The following is a 17,020-nucleotide window of genomic DNA, read 5'->3' on the forward strand; positions in this document are numbered from 1 at the left end:
GGTGCGACAGACTTTTATTGGGGGGTTTCATTCCTACCAATCAGTATACAAACATGTGGACATCTTTCTTTGAGGCAAAAACAAAACTGGAATGTTTATGCCTGCTTCCAATGACTTACAATACAACTCACTTTAAATAGATTTTTGTTTTTGTATTATATCATTAGAAATAGCAGCAGATTTGAAGAAGAAATGAAGGGCAACATTTTCACCTCTGTGGTAGATTTAGCAGTACAAGTATGTAGCTGTTAATAAATGGCGCAAATAAACAAAAAGTCAGTTCTCAAGAGCCCAAACAAAACTATTTGAGTAATGTTAAACTTTGGAGACTTCTTTTGTGTCAGAGCTAATACTGTCATTTAAAAAGAATAAATAACCTTATGTAGTATACACAAATTGCCTGTGTTTCAAAAGTGAAAGTAAAATGAGGAAGATATAGCTAACGGAAGAAAATATCTTTTTACTTAATTTCTTATGTTTTTATAAATATCTTAACCTTATTTATTATTTAAAATGAACATACTAACTTTAACTTCTTATGTTATGTTTATATGAATGCTTGTATTACATTTTATAAATGTAGTTTATTTAATCTATCTATTTATTATTATATTTTAAAATGGCACAACTGTCACAAAACCCAACTTCCCCGGAAATAAATGAAGAAATCTATTTCTGATACATTTGACATAAAAGTAAGTTCCATGCAGTAAAATAAACATTAAAGGGCCCATGTCATGCTTTTCCGGTTATTACCCGTCCCCTTGTGTGTTATGAAGGTTTGTATGCATGTAAACGGTCTGCAGAGTCAAAACCCTCAAAGTACACCCTGTAGCGAGTAAAACTCTAACACAGTCTATGCTGCCCCAAAACGCCTCGTTGGAGATTTCTCATTTTCCATTGTTTGCTTCCTGGGTTCTGTGACGTGTGAACACCCAAAATTAACCCCAAATGGACCAATCCGCGGAGCACCTCACACACCAGGATCCCTTGACTAACTAACAGGGAGTCCCCATTGACTTGCATAGAGCTCTCTGAACGCTGGTAATAGAAGAGTTGGGATCGCGGAGAAATGCTCTCCGCAGACCCATTCTCACAGCGTTATAAACCTTTTCCTACTTAATATCAAGCCACACTTATTGTTTTGACTTCGGCTGTGAGTGTTTGTGTGTGCTCAGGATGAGTTTCGCTGTTTCTCGCTGTATCGCCGACCCGGAAACCTGTCCGCTCCTCGGAGCAGCTCGCAGCAGCGGCGAGCAACAACGAGCCTCGCAACGTCCCGACCAATCAGAGCACACTGGGCAGGGAGGGGGCAGGAGCTCCAACAAGGCATTTAGGACTGAGAGTGAATACTTGGTAAATACACATACTATACAGAGATGCTGTATGAGAAAACAATGTGAGTTTGGAAAATTGCTTGTGCAATTTTCCAAACTCACATTGTTTTCTCATACAGCATCTCTGTATAGTATGTGTATTTACCAAGTATTCACTCTCAGTCCTAAATGCCTTGTTGGAGCTNCCAGAGACCTAACCCCCCTTGAACACAAACACACACACACACACACACACACACACACACACACACACACACACACACACACACACACTCCTCTGTCTTTTTGGAGAAAGTGAGTGGGAGGAGTCGTGTGTTCATGGAACAACAACAGCGCCAGCAGGAGAAGGCTGCAAACACTGTTTACCACTTTACATTGTGGTGGCCAGAAACACCAGCACACGCTCCCTAATGCACTCAGAATATTGATGTACCAGTCTTTGTAAGAGTCTGGATCTTTATAGTAATTTGCTGCCTTCCAATGGATATTGTTAGATGTGGGTACAACAGCAGAAGTCTATGCCGTCATGGACATTAATGTCGGCTCCTAGCGAAGCCAATACATTAGCAAGCTAGCAAATGCAGGAAGGCAATGTGACAGGCAAAAGATGATGCCCTGGGTACTAGCAACATGTACCTAAGACCTATTATAGAATTACCAAGAAAAACTTTATATGATTGTAAAAACAATATAATCATTTACATTAACTTTAAGAGTCCGGAAAAACTGTGAATCGGTTATCTTATAAACTTAAAAAACGCTGTTATTTCGTAAGATTATTTCTTGCATTACCTGAATAATTCGGATGGAAAATCCCCAGTTGTAATTTCATGTTTTATGTTTTAAAACAAGGAATAAAAGAACAATGATTACCTCTTGAATGACAGAAAAATGCACTTAAACACAAATAAAAACAGATATCTTGAAAGTGGTCTAAATTAATTTCATATGACAAAAACAAAACATTCATGAGATTTTATAAATGTATGAGAATCTCTTTCCTGTGACAAGGACTCAGTTTACTTATCCTTTAATCTTAATCCTTTAATCTTCATAGGCTCAGTTAAATATGTATGACATACATACTATACAATATCATAGCATCAAACTCATAGTAGAGAAGATAGAAAATAAACTTAACTGATACATTGATTTCCACTACATCAATGCCTATAGCATTTACTGCAGGTGTTTATACTTATACTCTTTGTGCAGATGTTGTCTGGAAACCTGTTCCATCACCCCTCCTGCACCTCCTGCTGGTCTGCACTGCCTCTCCTGTAATGCTTTTATCAGATAAGATTTCGATCTTTACCTTTGATGTGGAGCGTGGTCCGAACGTGCAACAATAGCTCATTCTATACTATTGTGAAATGATACGCTTGGCCTGGTTCACAGGTCTGCTTTGGCGCTCAAGACCTCTCACCTTCTTATATTACAGCTCCACACATCACACTTTACGCCTTTGTCTTGCCGCGTTCAGGCATTATTTACAGCATCATCACATGTTTAAGGACTTAAGCCAAAAGCATCCGACAGACCCATTTCTCGTCCACATGCTGCAGTTGAAAACGGTTTAGACTCTTTTTATCTGTCTGTGTGTGAATGCTATTTGCTCTAAATTCGCGCTCTCAATCTCATATTTCGGGGCTCTATATGTGGGGCATGTTGCACTCTGACATTCTCCTGCTATTAGAAAAGGGGGTCATCTCCTCTCCACCGCTGAATGTGACCTTTGTTAAAGGAATCATGGGACACTTTATACAGTGTGATGATGAGCAGAAACAAAAGTCTGGGATTAAGCGGGAAGTAGAGAAACAAACAAGTGAACTCGTTAAAAACACAATAGGCCCTTGTGTATTTGTTTGTGTGTGTGTGTGTGTGTGTGTGTGTGTGTGTGTGTGTGTGTGTGTGTGTGTGTGTGTGTGTGTGTGTGTGTGTGTGTGTGTGTTTTACATTTTATATAAGCAGTCAGAAGGGCTGAGTTTATCTTAAGATACAGTACCTGACTTTAGTACTGATACTAAGATAATACTCTGATAATTGTGTAATATTTCTCTACCAAAGTTTCCATTTTAAAAGAAGCCAAAGTTACCCAAAAAGACATGATGTTTTAACACAAACAACCAAACAATTAATAATTAAATGCAGTTTAAATTAATGACATTACTTTTTTTTTGCTGTGAAAAGTTGTGAATGACTTTGCAGCTAACATGTATTCTCTTCCAGTTTTTAATGCAGGATGAGTCTTTTTTAGGTATATCTGTGGCACGAAATATCTGAGCTGTTGCTAGGAGATTCAACGATGTTGCTAGGAGACATGCCTTTAACTTCCATGGTGACCTACTGACTGGAGCTCCTCTTAGTTCCGTAAAGCCGTTAAAAGTTGATACAAGATGTCTTTTAGCACTTTTAGCAATAATGATGGTGATGATGGTGCCAAAATATGTCCCTTTACAAAATTCAACATTAACAACTATTAATGACATCAAGGTCTTTTTTATACTTTTATTTTATAGATTTCTATAACATTTCGGAAAGCAGTGAAAGATGAAGAAGAAGTTTCTAAAAAGTGACGTTTGTTTAATCACAACTAAAAGAGCAAAACACAAAGATATGCAACAAATTCCCACATAAGAGAAGTTGGATACAGAAATGTTTGGGCATTTTCGATTGAAGAAAGGATTTCAACTATTATCCAAAAAAGTTGCAGATTGGATTTTATAATTGGTCTATTTTGTTGCTTTTCACATTTTGGCCCACCAGTATTTCCAGTTTTTTACTTTTGAGTCCTGCCCCGTGGAGAACACTAATTTAACTAATCTCGCTGCTTTTCAAAGTTATTTAATTCCAACAAAATGTTTTTTTCATGTACCCAAAGAAACAATATATTAAATATTTGATACCACCTTATATCAGGGAAAGTTTTGTTACTCAGAGCTACGGTCACTTTTCAGCTGTACCAAAAAAAGCATTGCAAAAGGAAGTATAAATCATACACAGATGACTACCAATAGTTGTCAGAGGAGCAGTCAGCAGTGGTTTTCATCTGTCAGCTGCAGACATGGAAAATGACGTCCAAGTGTGTGTTAAATGAGTTGTGACCCACGGCTGTTTGCAGCCTGCAGACCGGTGCAGGAGCCGTAGTTCTGCAAGAGAAAAGGAACAAAACAGAAAAACAAACGCCAGTGAAAGAGTGAACCTCCCTGCTCATCATCATCATCATGGCCCCATTCTTCCTCTCTCAATTGCAACTGAATCACCTCGGTCTCATTACAGATTATGGCCTCAACAGAGTGACTCTCCCCTTTCTCTCGCCTCTCTCCACACAGTCCCTCTCCTGATTAACATTTTCTGCTAGGCTTCACTCCAAAGGCACAACCTGTGCGCTTTAAAGGCAGGGTGAAAAAAAAGCCATCAAGCGCTGGAGTGGAATCAGATAAGGCTATCAGGCAGGAGGCTTTGCTGCCTCGCTTTGTCCTGCTCCTCCACCCGCCCTTGCTTCCTCCCTCAATCTCTCACTCCACTGCACCTTTTGTCCGGATGATTCCCTGACGGAGTGCTCCCCTCAGCCAGGACCCCCCCCCCGACCTCCACCACTGCACTTTGCATGGGGGTGTTTGTGTGTGTTGGTCTGATGTTGAACTTCCTTACACTCTGATTCTTTCAGCATTTTCTCTTCACCTTAGTATACAATTAAAAATCGAACTTTTAACATTATATGTAATATTTTCAAGTCAAAGTCAACTTTATTGTCATTCTTCTGTGTGAGATACAGACAGGGGGATCAAAATGCTGTTTCTCACAATCTCGAGGACTAAAAGTTAAAATATCACATTTTGCCTCCGAACACATGCTTTTCAGACACTGTTTCAAAAGATATCTTATATCAACTCGTATATCTGTAATTTCATTTCTTGTCATTTATTTGCTGATTAAATCAATATTTCTACAGTGGAAAAACATTAAATATAAAAATGGCCCTGTCAGAAAGCAAACGCAAATTTGTCTAATGTCGGCTTGAAACCATTAAATGATTGCCTGGTAATGTTTTGGTACATATTTAATACAAACATATGATGCCAAACAGATTCGTATTGAGCAAGATGAAAACAAAACAAAATAAGATAACTTTATGAATAACTACTGCACAATTTAATGAAGATTCATATGTAGCAGTATCTGTTAATCATACATGTATATGTTATGTGTTTATCAGGTTTGATCCTGATCTGCAAAGTGACCCATGACTAGAAGAAACGTATGAACCAGATCAAAACACATAAATGAAGTTAAGTAGTGTTAGTGCTGATTTTTGGGAATTTGGCTATTTTTACAATGAGTTCCCTCAAAGAGAATTTAAGTATATTATGAAGAAAAAAAAACCGGTAGACTCAAAAGATAATAATGCATCTGTATCCTCCACACACACACACACACACACACACACACACACACACACACACACACACACACACACACACACACACACAAACAAATATAAATCTTTCCATTTCTGTGTTGCTGGCTCACTTTCTCACTTTCCTCCAGATGGTCAGTGAACCTCAGTTGTAAAAGAGAGAAGGTGGATCTATTCACTCTCTCATAAGCTTCCATTTCACTTTAGCAAATTGACCGGTGCGCTGATCCATCCAGCCACGGTGTGAATGTGTGTTGGTGTCTTTTGAAGAGCTAGGACTTTCAATCTGGTCCCATGCAGGCTGAGCAGGGGCTGCAGATCGGGGTCCTGCAGCCCCTGCTCATCACAGATATTTGCAAACAGATGCGTGAAGCAGACCGCAGGTTTTTTTTTGATCAACCAAGCTTTAACAAGTCAATTTGACTAGATGTGAATGTAACATTTTGCATGTGAAAGGACGAGGCCGGGGAAGGCCTGGTTTCGATTAGGCCTAAGCTGATAAATGGCGGATTCAAACAGCCCCCCTGCTATTGGGGAGAAACCCCAAAGGTCCAGGGGTTTAAGTCCAGACTGATATCAACTCTGTGGCTCCTCTTTCTTCTCCAAACCGATGAATAGATTCATTATTCAGTAGACTCATTCTCATCTCCTAAATTGAAGTGGCAGCAGCTTAAAAGCCACCATTTTCTTACCCCTTTTTTTTCCAAGTCACTTTCCATCCCAAATTTGCCTACTGAAATATTCATGGGTGTGGTTAGCCTCTGTTTGCTCCCCCTTGGGTAATCATTGTTTTTATCTCGGACACCTTAATATTCATCATTTGAGCTAAAGAAATCGCCTTTTTGTTTAGCTTGTATATAATAATAATAATAGGACATGGAATCTTTAAAAAGGCAGTAATATGAGATTAGGTACTATTTGATGAACACGTAGGACTGCATCAATTATATTAAAGATCAATTGTTTTGCCAATATTTTTCTCAATTATCTGTTTGGTTAATAAAATGTTTCATATGATGTTTAAAATGGTTGAAGATTAGATTTCATAATTGGTCTTTTAGAGCAATTCAGAAGTTCCAGTTTCTTACTTATTATTCACTTCTTCTTTCTGTTCATGCTGTCTTCATTTCCCAGAAGAAATTTCCTTAGAATAAATACTTTTTTCAAGCGATTGACCGCTGTGCCTCCATCATCTATTCATCTCAATTTCTTTCTTTATATGAAAAAAAGAAAGACTCAGCAGCCAAGTGCCACTCTGCCCCCCCCTTCATCATGGCCAACTGGACGCCTGTGAACCCCTCGCCCTGTATTGTCCACACTCCATGACCCTGGTGTGACCAGAGGAGAGAAATATTGCTCTAATCCACTCCGCACACACAGAGAAGCCTAATTCTGTTACTCAGGCTGGAGCCCACTGTTGTGTATAGTATCAAATGTATTACACAAATGAAATATTGCTCTTGTGCAGTCAGAAAGTCCAGTTTATATGCATTCCACAAGCTCTAAAGGTTGATCTTTGTCTTCTTCTCTTCTGTTTGCAGTCGACTTTTTGGCAAAGTATTGCATTTTCAGTCAGGAGAAGCTGGCTGAATACAAAAGAGCTTTTGAAGCAGTAAGTGAAAAGGCTTTTAAACCCTTTTTATTCTGGATATCTTCTTTCACTCACTGTAATGTGTTGCACCCTATTACGAGCAATGAGACTTTCCTCAATGACGAGGATGATAGTCCTTCAACTGACATTTATTTTCAGTATTTTCTTAAATAGAACATTAAGCGTTTGGTGTACTTATTGGATCCTTAACTGAGAATTTTTATTTTGTATTTCTTTGCAGGAGGACAGTGATGGCGACGGCTACCTCTCCGGCCTTCAGGTTCTACTTGCTCTTAAAAACATCATCCCACCAGAGCTGCTGTCGGACAAAGAAGAGATCTATGTCTATAGGGTACCGTAGACGTACCGTGTAAAAAGAATACATACATTACTTACATACACACTGAAACGAAAACTTTTTAATAAATCCATAGTGAACAGATTGTTGAATTCTCTTTTTACATTAAATCATGAACCTTCAATAACGCTTTTGCAAGAGATCTAAGCTTTTATAGGTCATTTACTGCAAATAAATATGAAAGTATAGCCTTTTAAAGGAAAACCAATTTGCAAAATAACATTTTAAACCACATGATGGAGTCTCTGTAACATAGCAAAGTCTGGATGCTAACATGTCGATGTTGAGAAGGTAAAATGTTTGCTATGGTCACCATCTCAGTGTTGGCATGCTAAAATGAGCTAATTAGCACATAACCGATGTAGTACATCTTGAGCTGATGGCAACGTGTTAGTTTTGCAGGCCTTTAGTCTTGAAATTGGAAATGTCTTACCGTGCGCTATAAGTCAAATCAGAGGATCACCGAAGTACAGTTAATTACAAATGTGTGTATCAAGTTTCTCAGCAATCTATTAGGACTCAAAACCACACATTTTAACCTTTTGTCTGGGCTAAAGGAAAAGGTCAGGGCCTCCCCAAATCATCACTCATCATCTGTGGATCATAAAATGTCATGGCAATCCATCCCATACCTTTTGAGGTGTCTCAGTCTGAACCAAGGTTCTGTTCTTTTTGTCTTAGATCCTGGAGATGGTGGACTTCAGAGTGACAGATGGGCTGGTGGACCTGAGGCTCTTTGCTGTGATTGCGAGCCTGGCACAGAAAATAGCCACCATGGAGTAAGTGACCTTCAGCAGACACACTCTGAACTCCTCAATAAAGCAGGAAGACGAGTCCACGACCTGCCATAAATAAGAATAAGTGTGTGTGTACGCACATTTGTTCCAGTGATTTTGTCGACGTGTGGGGTTCTCCCTTTGATCCTCTTCTCCTTGTGTCTTCAAACGTATGACTTCAAAAGTCAAAGTCATGACATTGGATGTGATAATGGCAAATGCCTGAGCACTTAAAATAATTATTTATATCATTTTTTTTATTGAATATATGTGCTTGCATTTTTTTTGGGTAGGAGCACTTTCTGGACTCAAAAAGAGTGTGTATCTTTGAATTGTGATGCATCTAAAACCCTTTACTCTAAAAAGCAATCCTTTTAAACTCTTAAAAATGCCTTTATTGTAATAAAAATCATGTTAGACCTAAAGAAGAGCAGATACTTTTGCCATCAAGCTATAATCAGGGAGTTTTGTTTGAGGTCCATCATGAGTATGCAATAAAAATATAGGCATTTTATTAATTGAAAAGTGCCTTGAAATTTTTCTTATGATAAATAAATGTGCTTATTGGACTGGCTTTTAGAACAAAATAAACATTTGAGGAGGTATAAAAGCATTTTTGTCCATTTCCTGATATTTTCTTGTCAAAACAGTTCATTTTGAAAATATTATACAGATTCATTTATAATGATAATTCTTTGCAGCCCTACATTGAACCCAGTGCAGACAGAAAACATGATTCTCTATGACCCATATGCCGCAGATTCCCACACACATCGCTTTTTTTTTTGCCTGAGGGGGTATAGCTTCCTACAGACAGGAGTGTGTGGAGCCATGCCTGCTCTGGAGGTCTCTGAGGGTCAAAGCCTGCTCCCGAAGCCCTCACCCCGCAGTGAGAGCTCCCTCTCAGCGAGGACGGGGTCAGGGTCATGGGTCCTCTGATTTACGGCCAGCCCTTTGTGTGCCGTATCAGAGGAGGACTGGAGACTGGAGCAGAGAAACCAGGGTGTCTGCTCTCTATGGAGGCAATTATAGTAATGATAATGAATGACCATATTAAACCTCTTTCCACAAAACTCCTTTTTGCAATTTAAATAAGAAGAAGATCAGGGTTCATAATGCCGGCTCCTAAACATGGCGAAAACAATAGCATCCTTCTGTCATCTCATCCCAACTGAACTAAATTGATCCTCTTACCTGCTTCACTTAATCCTGTTGTCTCTAATCCTATTTAAGAAATGAGCTGCTACAGTAGTTACACAATCAGATGTTCTGATCATGTAAGACTTTGAAATCTGAGGAGGTACTTCCTGAATTTCTTTCGAATATTTATTTTTCTTCTTCCCATTTAGCCTCGCACTAATTGCACCCTTCCCCCCGTCGCTCTCCTCTTTTCTTTTCAACTTTAACTGTCCTCCCCTCTCATGTCTCTAATCTCCCCCGGCCTTCTTGTTGCCTACCTCTTGCCCTTGCTGTTTTGGCCCTTGACTCAGCCCATCTGTCCCTGTGTAGCATTGTGCTCCCCAACAAGTCCACCTCACACAGCGCCACATTCCCTCAGGGCAAGTCACATGACCTGCCAAGAAGCACATTGCCATGCAGGATTCCCAAACGGCATCAGTGGAGCCATCAGTGTTATTGTCACTGTCCTTAATGCTTGTGTGCTGTGTGAGCATGCATGTGTGAGCGTGCATGTGTGAGCGTGCATGTGTGCGCGAGGAGAGTTACTGTAAGCGTCCTCGCTCCGGGAAACTCTCCGGACTAAATTAATCAGGGAGTGAAGGAGCACTAATGATGGCACTGCTGGACAAAATACTTACATCTCTTACTAAACTGAAAATAGAACAACTCTGACAACATGTAAAAGTCCACATTTTCAAAGAGGGAGTGAGTCAATCTGCCCAATAGCCCAATTAAAAAATGTGATTATGTATTATATTTGCACATCTTTACTATATGAACTGCTTGGTAGCTTGTGAAATCCAGCCATGAATGAATAACATTTTATATTAACCTGTTTAACCATATTAACCATTATTTGTTGTTTATGTTTCTCATCTCAATCTGAATTTTCAAAGTGAATAAATTGATCAAATAAATGTAGTGGAGCTAAAAGTTACAATATTTGCCTTTTAATTTTAAAGTAAAGACTAGCAGGAAGTCTAAAAACTCAAGTACAAGAACTTCAAAATTGTACGTTATTGCGACAATTACATTCATTTAATTTCTCTCCACCTCTGAATGTTGGTGAAAACATGACACAGCAGAAACTAGAGCAGCCCCCCGCCACATAAACTGTCTGACAACACGAGTCCCGCTCAAATATATCCCAAAACAACTCTCAATTCTGTCAAGTCAAACTAGGTCAGAATGTGTTTGCATCCCTTCACCCCCCGCAGGTCTGTATACCAGCCCACCAACGGGGAGAGCGCCAAAAATGTTGGGCATTACGTAAGCGAGAAGTCTTCTGTGTCGGCCCCAGCAGGGTGCCAGAGGAGGGCGGGCCAACGAAAATGGGTTAGGCTGCTATTATCTTCCCCTCAGTCCATCAGCGGACCCTAAGCACCTCGTTTACGCCCGCCATTATCACACCAGTGTCCTTAGCACACCAGCATTCGGACTCTTTTTCTGCAAACCAAGTGCAATTAATGATCATTAGCTGCCCTGTCTCGCCTCATCCCCGTCAAGCCCCCGCCTTCACCGGGTTGGAGGACAAGGGCCAATCACAGTGCAGGGAGCAGTCAGACGTGCATTGCACTCGTTGGCCTAGTGCTTGGCTATTCTTCCCTCTTGCAGGCCATTGAGCGAGGAGGGGCTCATTAACACCGGGCCCTCGTTAGAGCCGGGCTGACGGTCGCTGTGCCACACGCTGCAGAGGACAGCTCTGTCCCAATACAATTGGTCGTGTCTCCCTCCAATTATCCCAGTGGACCTACATTTTGTTGGTCTGCCAGTATTCACATTGCACCAGAGTGTGCCCAGGTCAAGATTCCCCTCCCTAAATAAACCTCCACACGAACCCCCACTCACCCTGCTCCAGCACCCCCCAACCACACCCACTGTCCCAAAAACCAGTTTTATCCGTTACTGTGGCGGGATGTCCACGTGTGTCCGCGTATTGTTTGTCAGCCAGGCCACTGTGAGCAACCACAATGGGCTCAGAACACTTTACCATCACAGCGCTCTGCAAACACAACATTGCACTGGATGACCCGCCAAAAATCACCCGCCACCGCCGAGTGTCCTCAATATGTCTTCAGTGGCAGCCAAGTATTTATCAACACTTGTTTTTGTGATTCACAACAACACTGTTTGGACAATCGTTTGATTGTCAAAGTTGCAACTCACCACTTTGAGATGAATTGAGATGCATTATGGGAAGTGTAGAAGTTTGAACCCCACAAGGGACAAAATATATTCACCTCCGCTGACCATTCTTGATGTATTCTCTGTCTTCCCCCCACTTTATGAAAATGCAACACTAAATCAGTAGAGCACTTCTTTGAAAACCATGATCACATGTTCATGCAGAAGCAACTTTAGCCAATTGATCACTTTTTTTTCTTATTCCAGTGAGTTTATGCGATCACAAATCACCAACATGGACTTCCGCTCCTTAGAAGTGAGGCTCTTCAAAGCAAAGGTAATGTAAAGGTTTGGCTTAGATTCTCATGCTGTTTTATGTGTGCTGAAAAGAACTCCCCACCACATGTTTGCACTCTGTTTTCACAAGGTGCACTTGATTACCTTCGCGCAACATCAGATTAACTCTCCCATGAGTCACATTCATGACACAAACAATGTCTCGGCCTCTCTTTTAAGGCTCCGCAGGTATAATTATAATGTAATAAATACTAGTAAACACTTTGAAGAGCAATTCCAAAGCATGCTTTGTAAAGCTAGCTTTTTTTTCCAATGAAAGACACTCAGCCCTCATGCATAGAAATGAGGGAAGCAAGCCAGAGAGAGAAAGAGAGGGGTGCTTTTCCCTTTCATAGATTAGCAAGGCACTAATCTCATTAAAGTGCCCAGCAGTGAACATGCCGTCCACTCCGCCCTGCCCTGTAATCAGCCCGGGACACACGGCTGATCTCAGATGGACCGGGACTGGCTAGCAGCTGGCCCAGGCCCGGCCCTCTTTCATGGAAGGAAGTCCTTACTAACTGAAAGGCAGGAGGAACATGAGAATCGGCAAAATGCCAGAAGGATTATTCCCCCTCCCCCAACAATTATCACCTTGACTGCGTTAACAGTGCAAACAGGTGCACTCAAACAAGGCAGGTAATACGAGGCTACCTGAGTCACACACACAAACACACCCACTTCTGTGCTTAGAGTGAGGCCAATTGACGTTTTTATACTGTTATTTATGAAAATTGTTATTATTATGATGCAGCAACTGTTCCTGTTCCTCCTGGAGGAGCAGCATGGAGACGCTGGAGCTCTGCAGGGCTTCATCAGCACGGAGCAGCTTCTTCTGGAGCTGAAGGCCGGAGGAATCCACCTGGAGCAGGAGGAGGCCATCAGGCTGGAGCTGAAGAGCACACCCCCCCTCGACCTGCTGGACTTCCTGGCCCACCTGCCCCTCTTCATGCTCATCCACAAGTCTGTCATCGCCAACCCTCTCGATGACTCCAGCAACCTCTGAGCTCTTTCACTGCAATGCCAGGTATCAGCCTCACTGCCACTATACAGTCAGTACTGTACGAACAGAGAGCTTAGATTCAAGGGAATGAATTAGGCACTGTGGTATTATGTAATGCTACATTGAAAGTATTAATCTGTCATTAAAGGCCTAGTCATTCAAGCATGTAAAATACAAATAAATTGGTGCTTTAAGTCAAATGGTTTGAACTGCAATTTTGAGCAGCTGAGTGGAAAAAGGTTTCACAACAGCTTCTCTGAAACTCTTTCCGACATCCACGATATCTCAGACTTGGAGAAAAGAACTACAGGAATGTCAACAACATGTTTGGAAAAATAGCTGCCAATATAACTCCGCCAAGAGCCAAAATAGTCAGCTTTTGACATATCTGATGCCTTTGGAAATAGTGTTATAAATTACTGCAAGCTTGTTAGCAATACTTGCTAACGGTTGCAGACAAACACAGTCAATCCTCTACAAAGCAATTCAAAGTGGTTTACAACAGAATAAACTGTAAAAACATTCAAATAAAACTTGTGCTTTAGGCATGGACAAACTGTGTTTTGGCCCAGCTAGACTTTTTAAAGGGGACCTATCATGCAAAATGCACTTTTTGATGTCTTTTATACATACATATGTGTCCCCGGTGTGTCAGGGAACTCTCAAAGTGACAGAAAACGAAATCCTCTCTCTTTTCCTCCGTACCCACAGCTTTAAAAAAAGAAAAAAGGGGGAGTGCCAACCAAGTGGCAAACTCTGGGGCAGAGCCGGGACGCCAATAAGGAAGTGCCACAAACTGCAGTTCATCTATTGGCGATGACTGCAGAAAAGATACATTTCCATAGTCCCCCATGTTAAAATGCCCAACTTTACAGCAGAAATAAACCTGTTTCTGCCCCTGGATGCAATAACAATTATCTGGGATATAGTTAGATTCCACCTTGATGATTATGAATCTGTGAGTGAATTGTTTTATAACGCGACCCTTTTATGATTCACCCTTGGGTAAGACTTTTATAGTCTATGCCCTATGACACCCATAATGCTAAACGGGAGCAAATGTTAAAATGGGACTGTTCTGGCAGGGGTGCAAAAGAGGGGGTATGAGCAGTGTGAGGCATGGCTACAATATATTTTTCCAATATAGCATAATAGGTCCACTTCAAATGTACTTAATTCCACTTATGACTTCCCCAGAAAGCTTGATATTTGCATCATCAATGGGATAATGAGAGATGTGTATAGAACATTTACAGGACTGTCTCAGAAAATTAGAATATTGTGATAAAGTTCTTTATTTTCTGTAATGCAATTTAAAAAAACAAAAATGTCATACATTCTGGATTCATTACAAATCAACTGAAATATTGCAAGCCTTTTATTATTTTAATATTGCTGATTATGGCATACAGCTTAAGAAAACTCAAAAATCCTATCTCAAAAAATTAGAATAGTTCCTCAGACCAAGTAAAAAAAAAAGATTTATAACAGCAAAACTCAATCAAACATTTGAAAATGTCCATTAATGCACTCAGTACTTGGTTGGGAATCCTTTTGCACGGATTACTGCATCAATGCGGCGTGGCATGGAGGCAATCAGCCTGTGGCATTGCTGAGGTGTTATGGATGCCCAGGATGCTTCAATAGCGGCCTTTAGCTCATTAGCATTGTTGGGTCTGGTGTCTTTCAGCTTCTTCTTCACAATACCCCACATATTCTCTATGGGGTTCAGGTCAGGGGAATTTGCAGGCCAAGACGAGACGACGGAAAGTGTGACGTAGTACAAAGATACAGACAGCTCCCACATTGCTTGGCGTCCCCTCGTTCCGGCTAGATTAACCGTTTCAACTTCGTTTTGTTACCGAGTTGATATAGGTCTCCTTAGAATAAACTTAGTAGTAAGTAGTCACAACTAATTCAAACCTACCTTCTCTTGTTGTCCGACTCGCAGTACAACACACGTGACCTCTTGTTATTGTCCACCAACACGTAGTCTTTTGCTTGGAGGGGCGGTTTCGTCGTAAATAAATAACGTTTTATTATATTAATCAAGACACCGGTGTAAATTTCGCAAGATTACGTTATGAACAAGTCACGACGTCTGTAAAGTCCGGTACTCTGTCGTGAATGTCGGTATATCTGAGTTACATCGTTTTCCTTTTGTTCCGAATTACCACCGCAAAAGGAACTATGTCCTGACAGAGTCTTTAATCTTATAACACTATTTCAAGAAATAAAAGACATTACGTTAATTTTTTGTTTTACATATGTAAAGACCTAAGAATGGTCTTTAGTTGAATTTTAATAACGTTCGGAAAATAAGTAAATTATAACGACTAATACCCGTATGTCGAATTCTTTGAGTTTATAGGATAGAGCATTTATATTTCTTATGATCATCCCACAAGTTGCATAGTGAACTTAGCAGATTAAATTGAAGCTTTGTGGACGTCCCAAAGGACTCGGAACTTTTTGTGAGTTACGAACCAAGTCATTTTTGATTTAGTGTTCATACCCCCTTCTGACGACTAGACTGAACGACAGGTCTCCTGCAGTAACTTGTGGGGGAGGTAGTCCTCCCACCCTGTAGTTTTTCCTGTAAAGAGTTTCTCGTTCGCAAGTGTCTCACGTCAAAGTTTCGTGTAGGTGTTTTTCCCCCAGACACCTCCCCCTTTACACGTCCTTTGCGACGTGTTGGTCTCTCCTACTGGCGTAGGAATTTGTCGTAACACTTCTCTCAGCGAACCAGAGCATCTTAAACCCCCTCGAAGTTTCTGTCACCTGACTTCGACCTCAGGTCCCCATAGGTTTTAAGTGACAAGTGTCTGCACAGGCCTTTACCCCGAATGTTACTCGGCATAAGGGTACCAGTTCGGTGAAAGACTTTGAGTTCTGTGCCCTTCTCCGCATGACTGACCCGATTCTTTTTTCGTCGGACCTGTCAAACGTTGTCACCAGGTTTCAGAGAAAGTCTCGCTTTCCCGTGGGCAGAGGAGAGCATAAGTAAACCTTCAGTTCGCGGTCTCAGACCTCTCTTCCGGACCTCTCCTCGTTTTAGGTTCAACCCCGAACCTTTAGGCACACTCAAGGGTGCGTCATCGCTACCAAAACCCCTCGGTTACAGGTCGACGACCACACCAGGTGAACACAAGTAGTTCGGGTCTCATTTACGGCGACACATGTTCTCTGAAATCTCGGTCTGATGGTACGAAGGCAGACGACTTTTCGAGATACCTCTACTCCTTAAGTAAAAGGTCGTACTTAGACCGTGTGACAGGTGTGGTCGACGGTTTTGGTGGTCATTGACCATGACGGTACCGTAATGACNGTTTCCATGGAAACGCATCCCTCGACATAAAACACGATGTCGCTGTCCATTGGAGTAATGGACACGGTCCGATCGTCCCCCAAACTTCGCTTGTACATCACCGGTCCATGCCTCAACAGCTATATGTCAAATCTGACATCTCACCATATGCCGTTTCCATGGACACGCATCCTTCGCCTTAAAACACGATGTTGCCGTGAAGACATCTACGGGACAGTTTTGAGATTTCTTCAAATGCCGTTGCCATGGCAACACAATGCTCGCCATGAAACACGGTTTTCTCATAACTTCAGTGAAAATGCTTCAAACGGCCTAAAACTTCACAGGTTTGGTAACAATGCAGTCATCAACGCATCTAAGCGTATTATGGGATGTCATCAAATGCCATTGTTATGGCGACAGATCATTCGCCATCAACTTAGTTAAAACGTTTGCAGTTCAAATATTTTGCTGCTTTTCCAAGCCTTTTTACTTTCTTTTCTTCTCTTATCACACATTCAAGCCCCCAGTGTCCATGTATTATTTCAATCTAAATTCTTCACTGTCTTCTTACACATTACATTTCAGC

At 41.1% G+C, this 17,020-nt stretch overlaps 1 protein-coding gene across 1 annotated transcript; it reads left to right on the forward strand.

Moving 5' to 3' along the window:
* Nucleotides 1-7,029: 7,029 nt before the first annotated feature.
* LOC104950937 (uncharacterized) lies at nucleotides 7,030-13,587 on the forward strand. The gene is made up of 6 exons (XM_010777545.1): nucleotides 7,030-7,063; nucleotides 7,299-7,369; nucleotides 7,590-7,700; nucleotides 8,388-8,485; nucleotides 12,053-12,122; nucleotides 12,876-13,587. Exons 1-6 carry the CDS (start codon nucleotides 7,030-7,032, stop codon nucleotides 13,125-13,127), a joined length of 636 nt encoding a protein of 211 aa, XP_010775847.1. The 3' UTR covers nucleotides 13,128-13,587.
* The last annotated feature ends 3,433 nt before the right edge of the window (nucleotides 13,588-17,020 follow it).

The sequence above is a fragment of the Notothenia coriiceps genome, unplaced genomic scaffold (genome assembly GCF_000735185.1).
Source record: "Notothenia coriiceps isolate Sejong01 unplaced genomic scaffold, NC01 NC01_scaffold00000339, whole genome shotgun sequence".
Taxonomy (NCBI): Eukaryota; Metazoa; Chordata; class Actinopteri; order Perciformes; family Nototheniidae; genus Notothenia; species Notothenia coriiceps.

What these genes read in the sequence shown, in the direction of transcription:
- LOC104950937 (XM_010777545.1), top strand. Translation starts at nt 7,030, where the DNA reads ATGGCCAACTGGACGCCTGTGAACCCCTCGCCCT. An exon ending in ACAAAAGAGCTTTTGAAGCA is followed by an intron (nt 7,370 to 7,589) that starts GTAAGTGAAAAG and finishes ATTTCTTTGCAG; the next exon opens with GAGGACAGTGATGGCGACGG. An exon ending in AAGAGATCTATGTCTATAGG is followed by an intron (nt 7,701 to 8,387) that starts GTACCGTAGACG and finishes TTTTTGTCTTAG; the next exon opens with ATCCTGGAGATGGTGGACTT.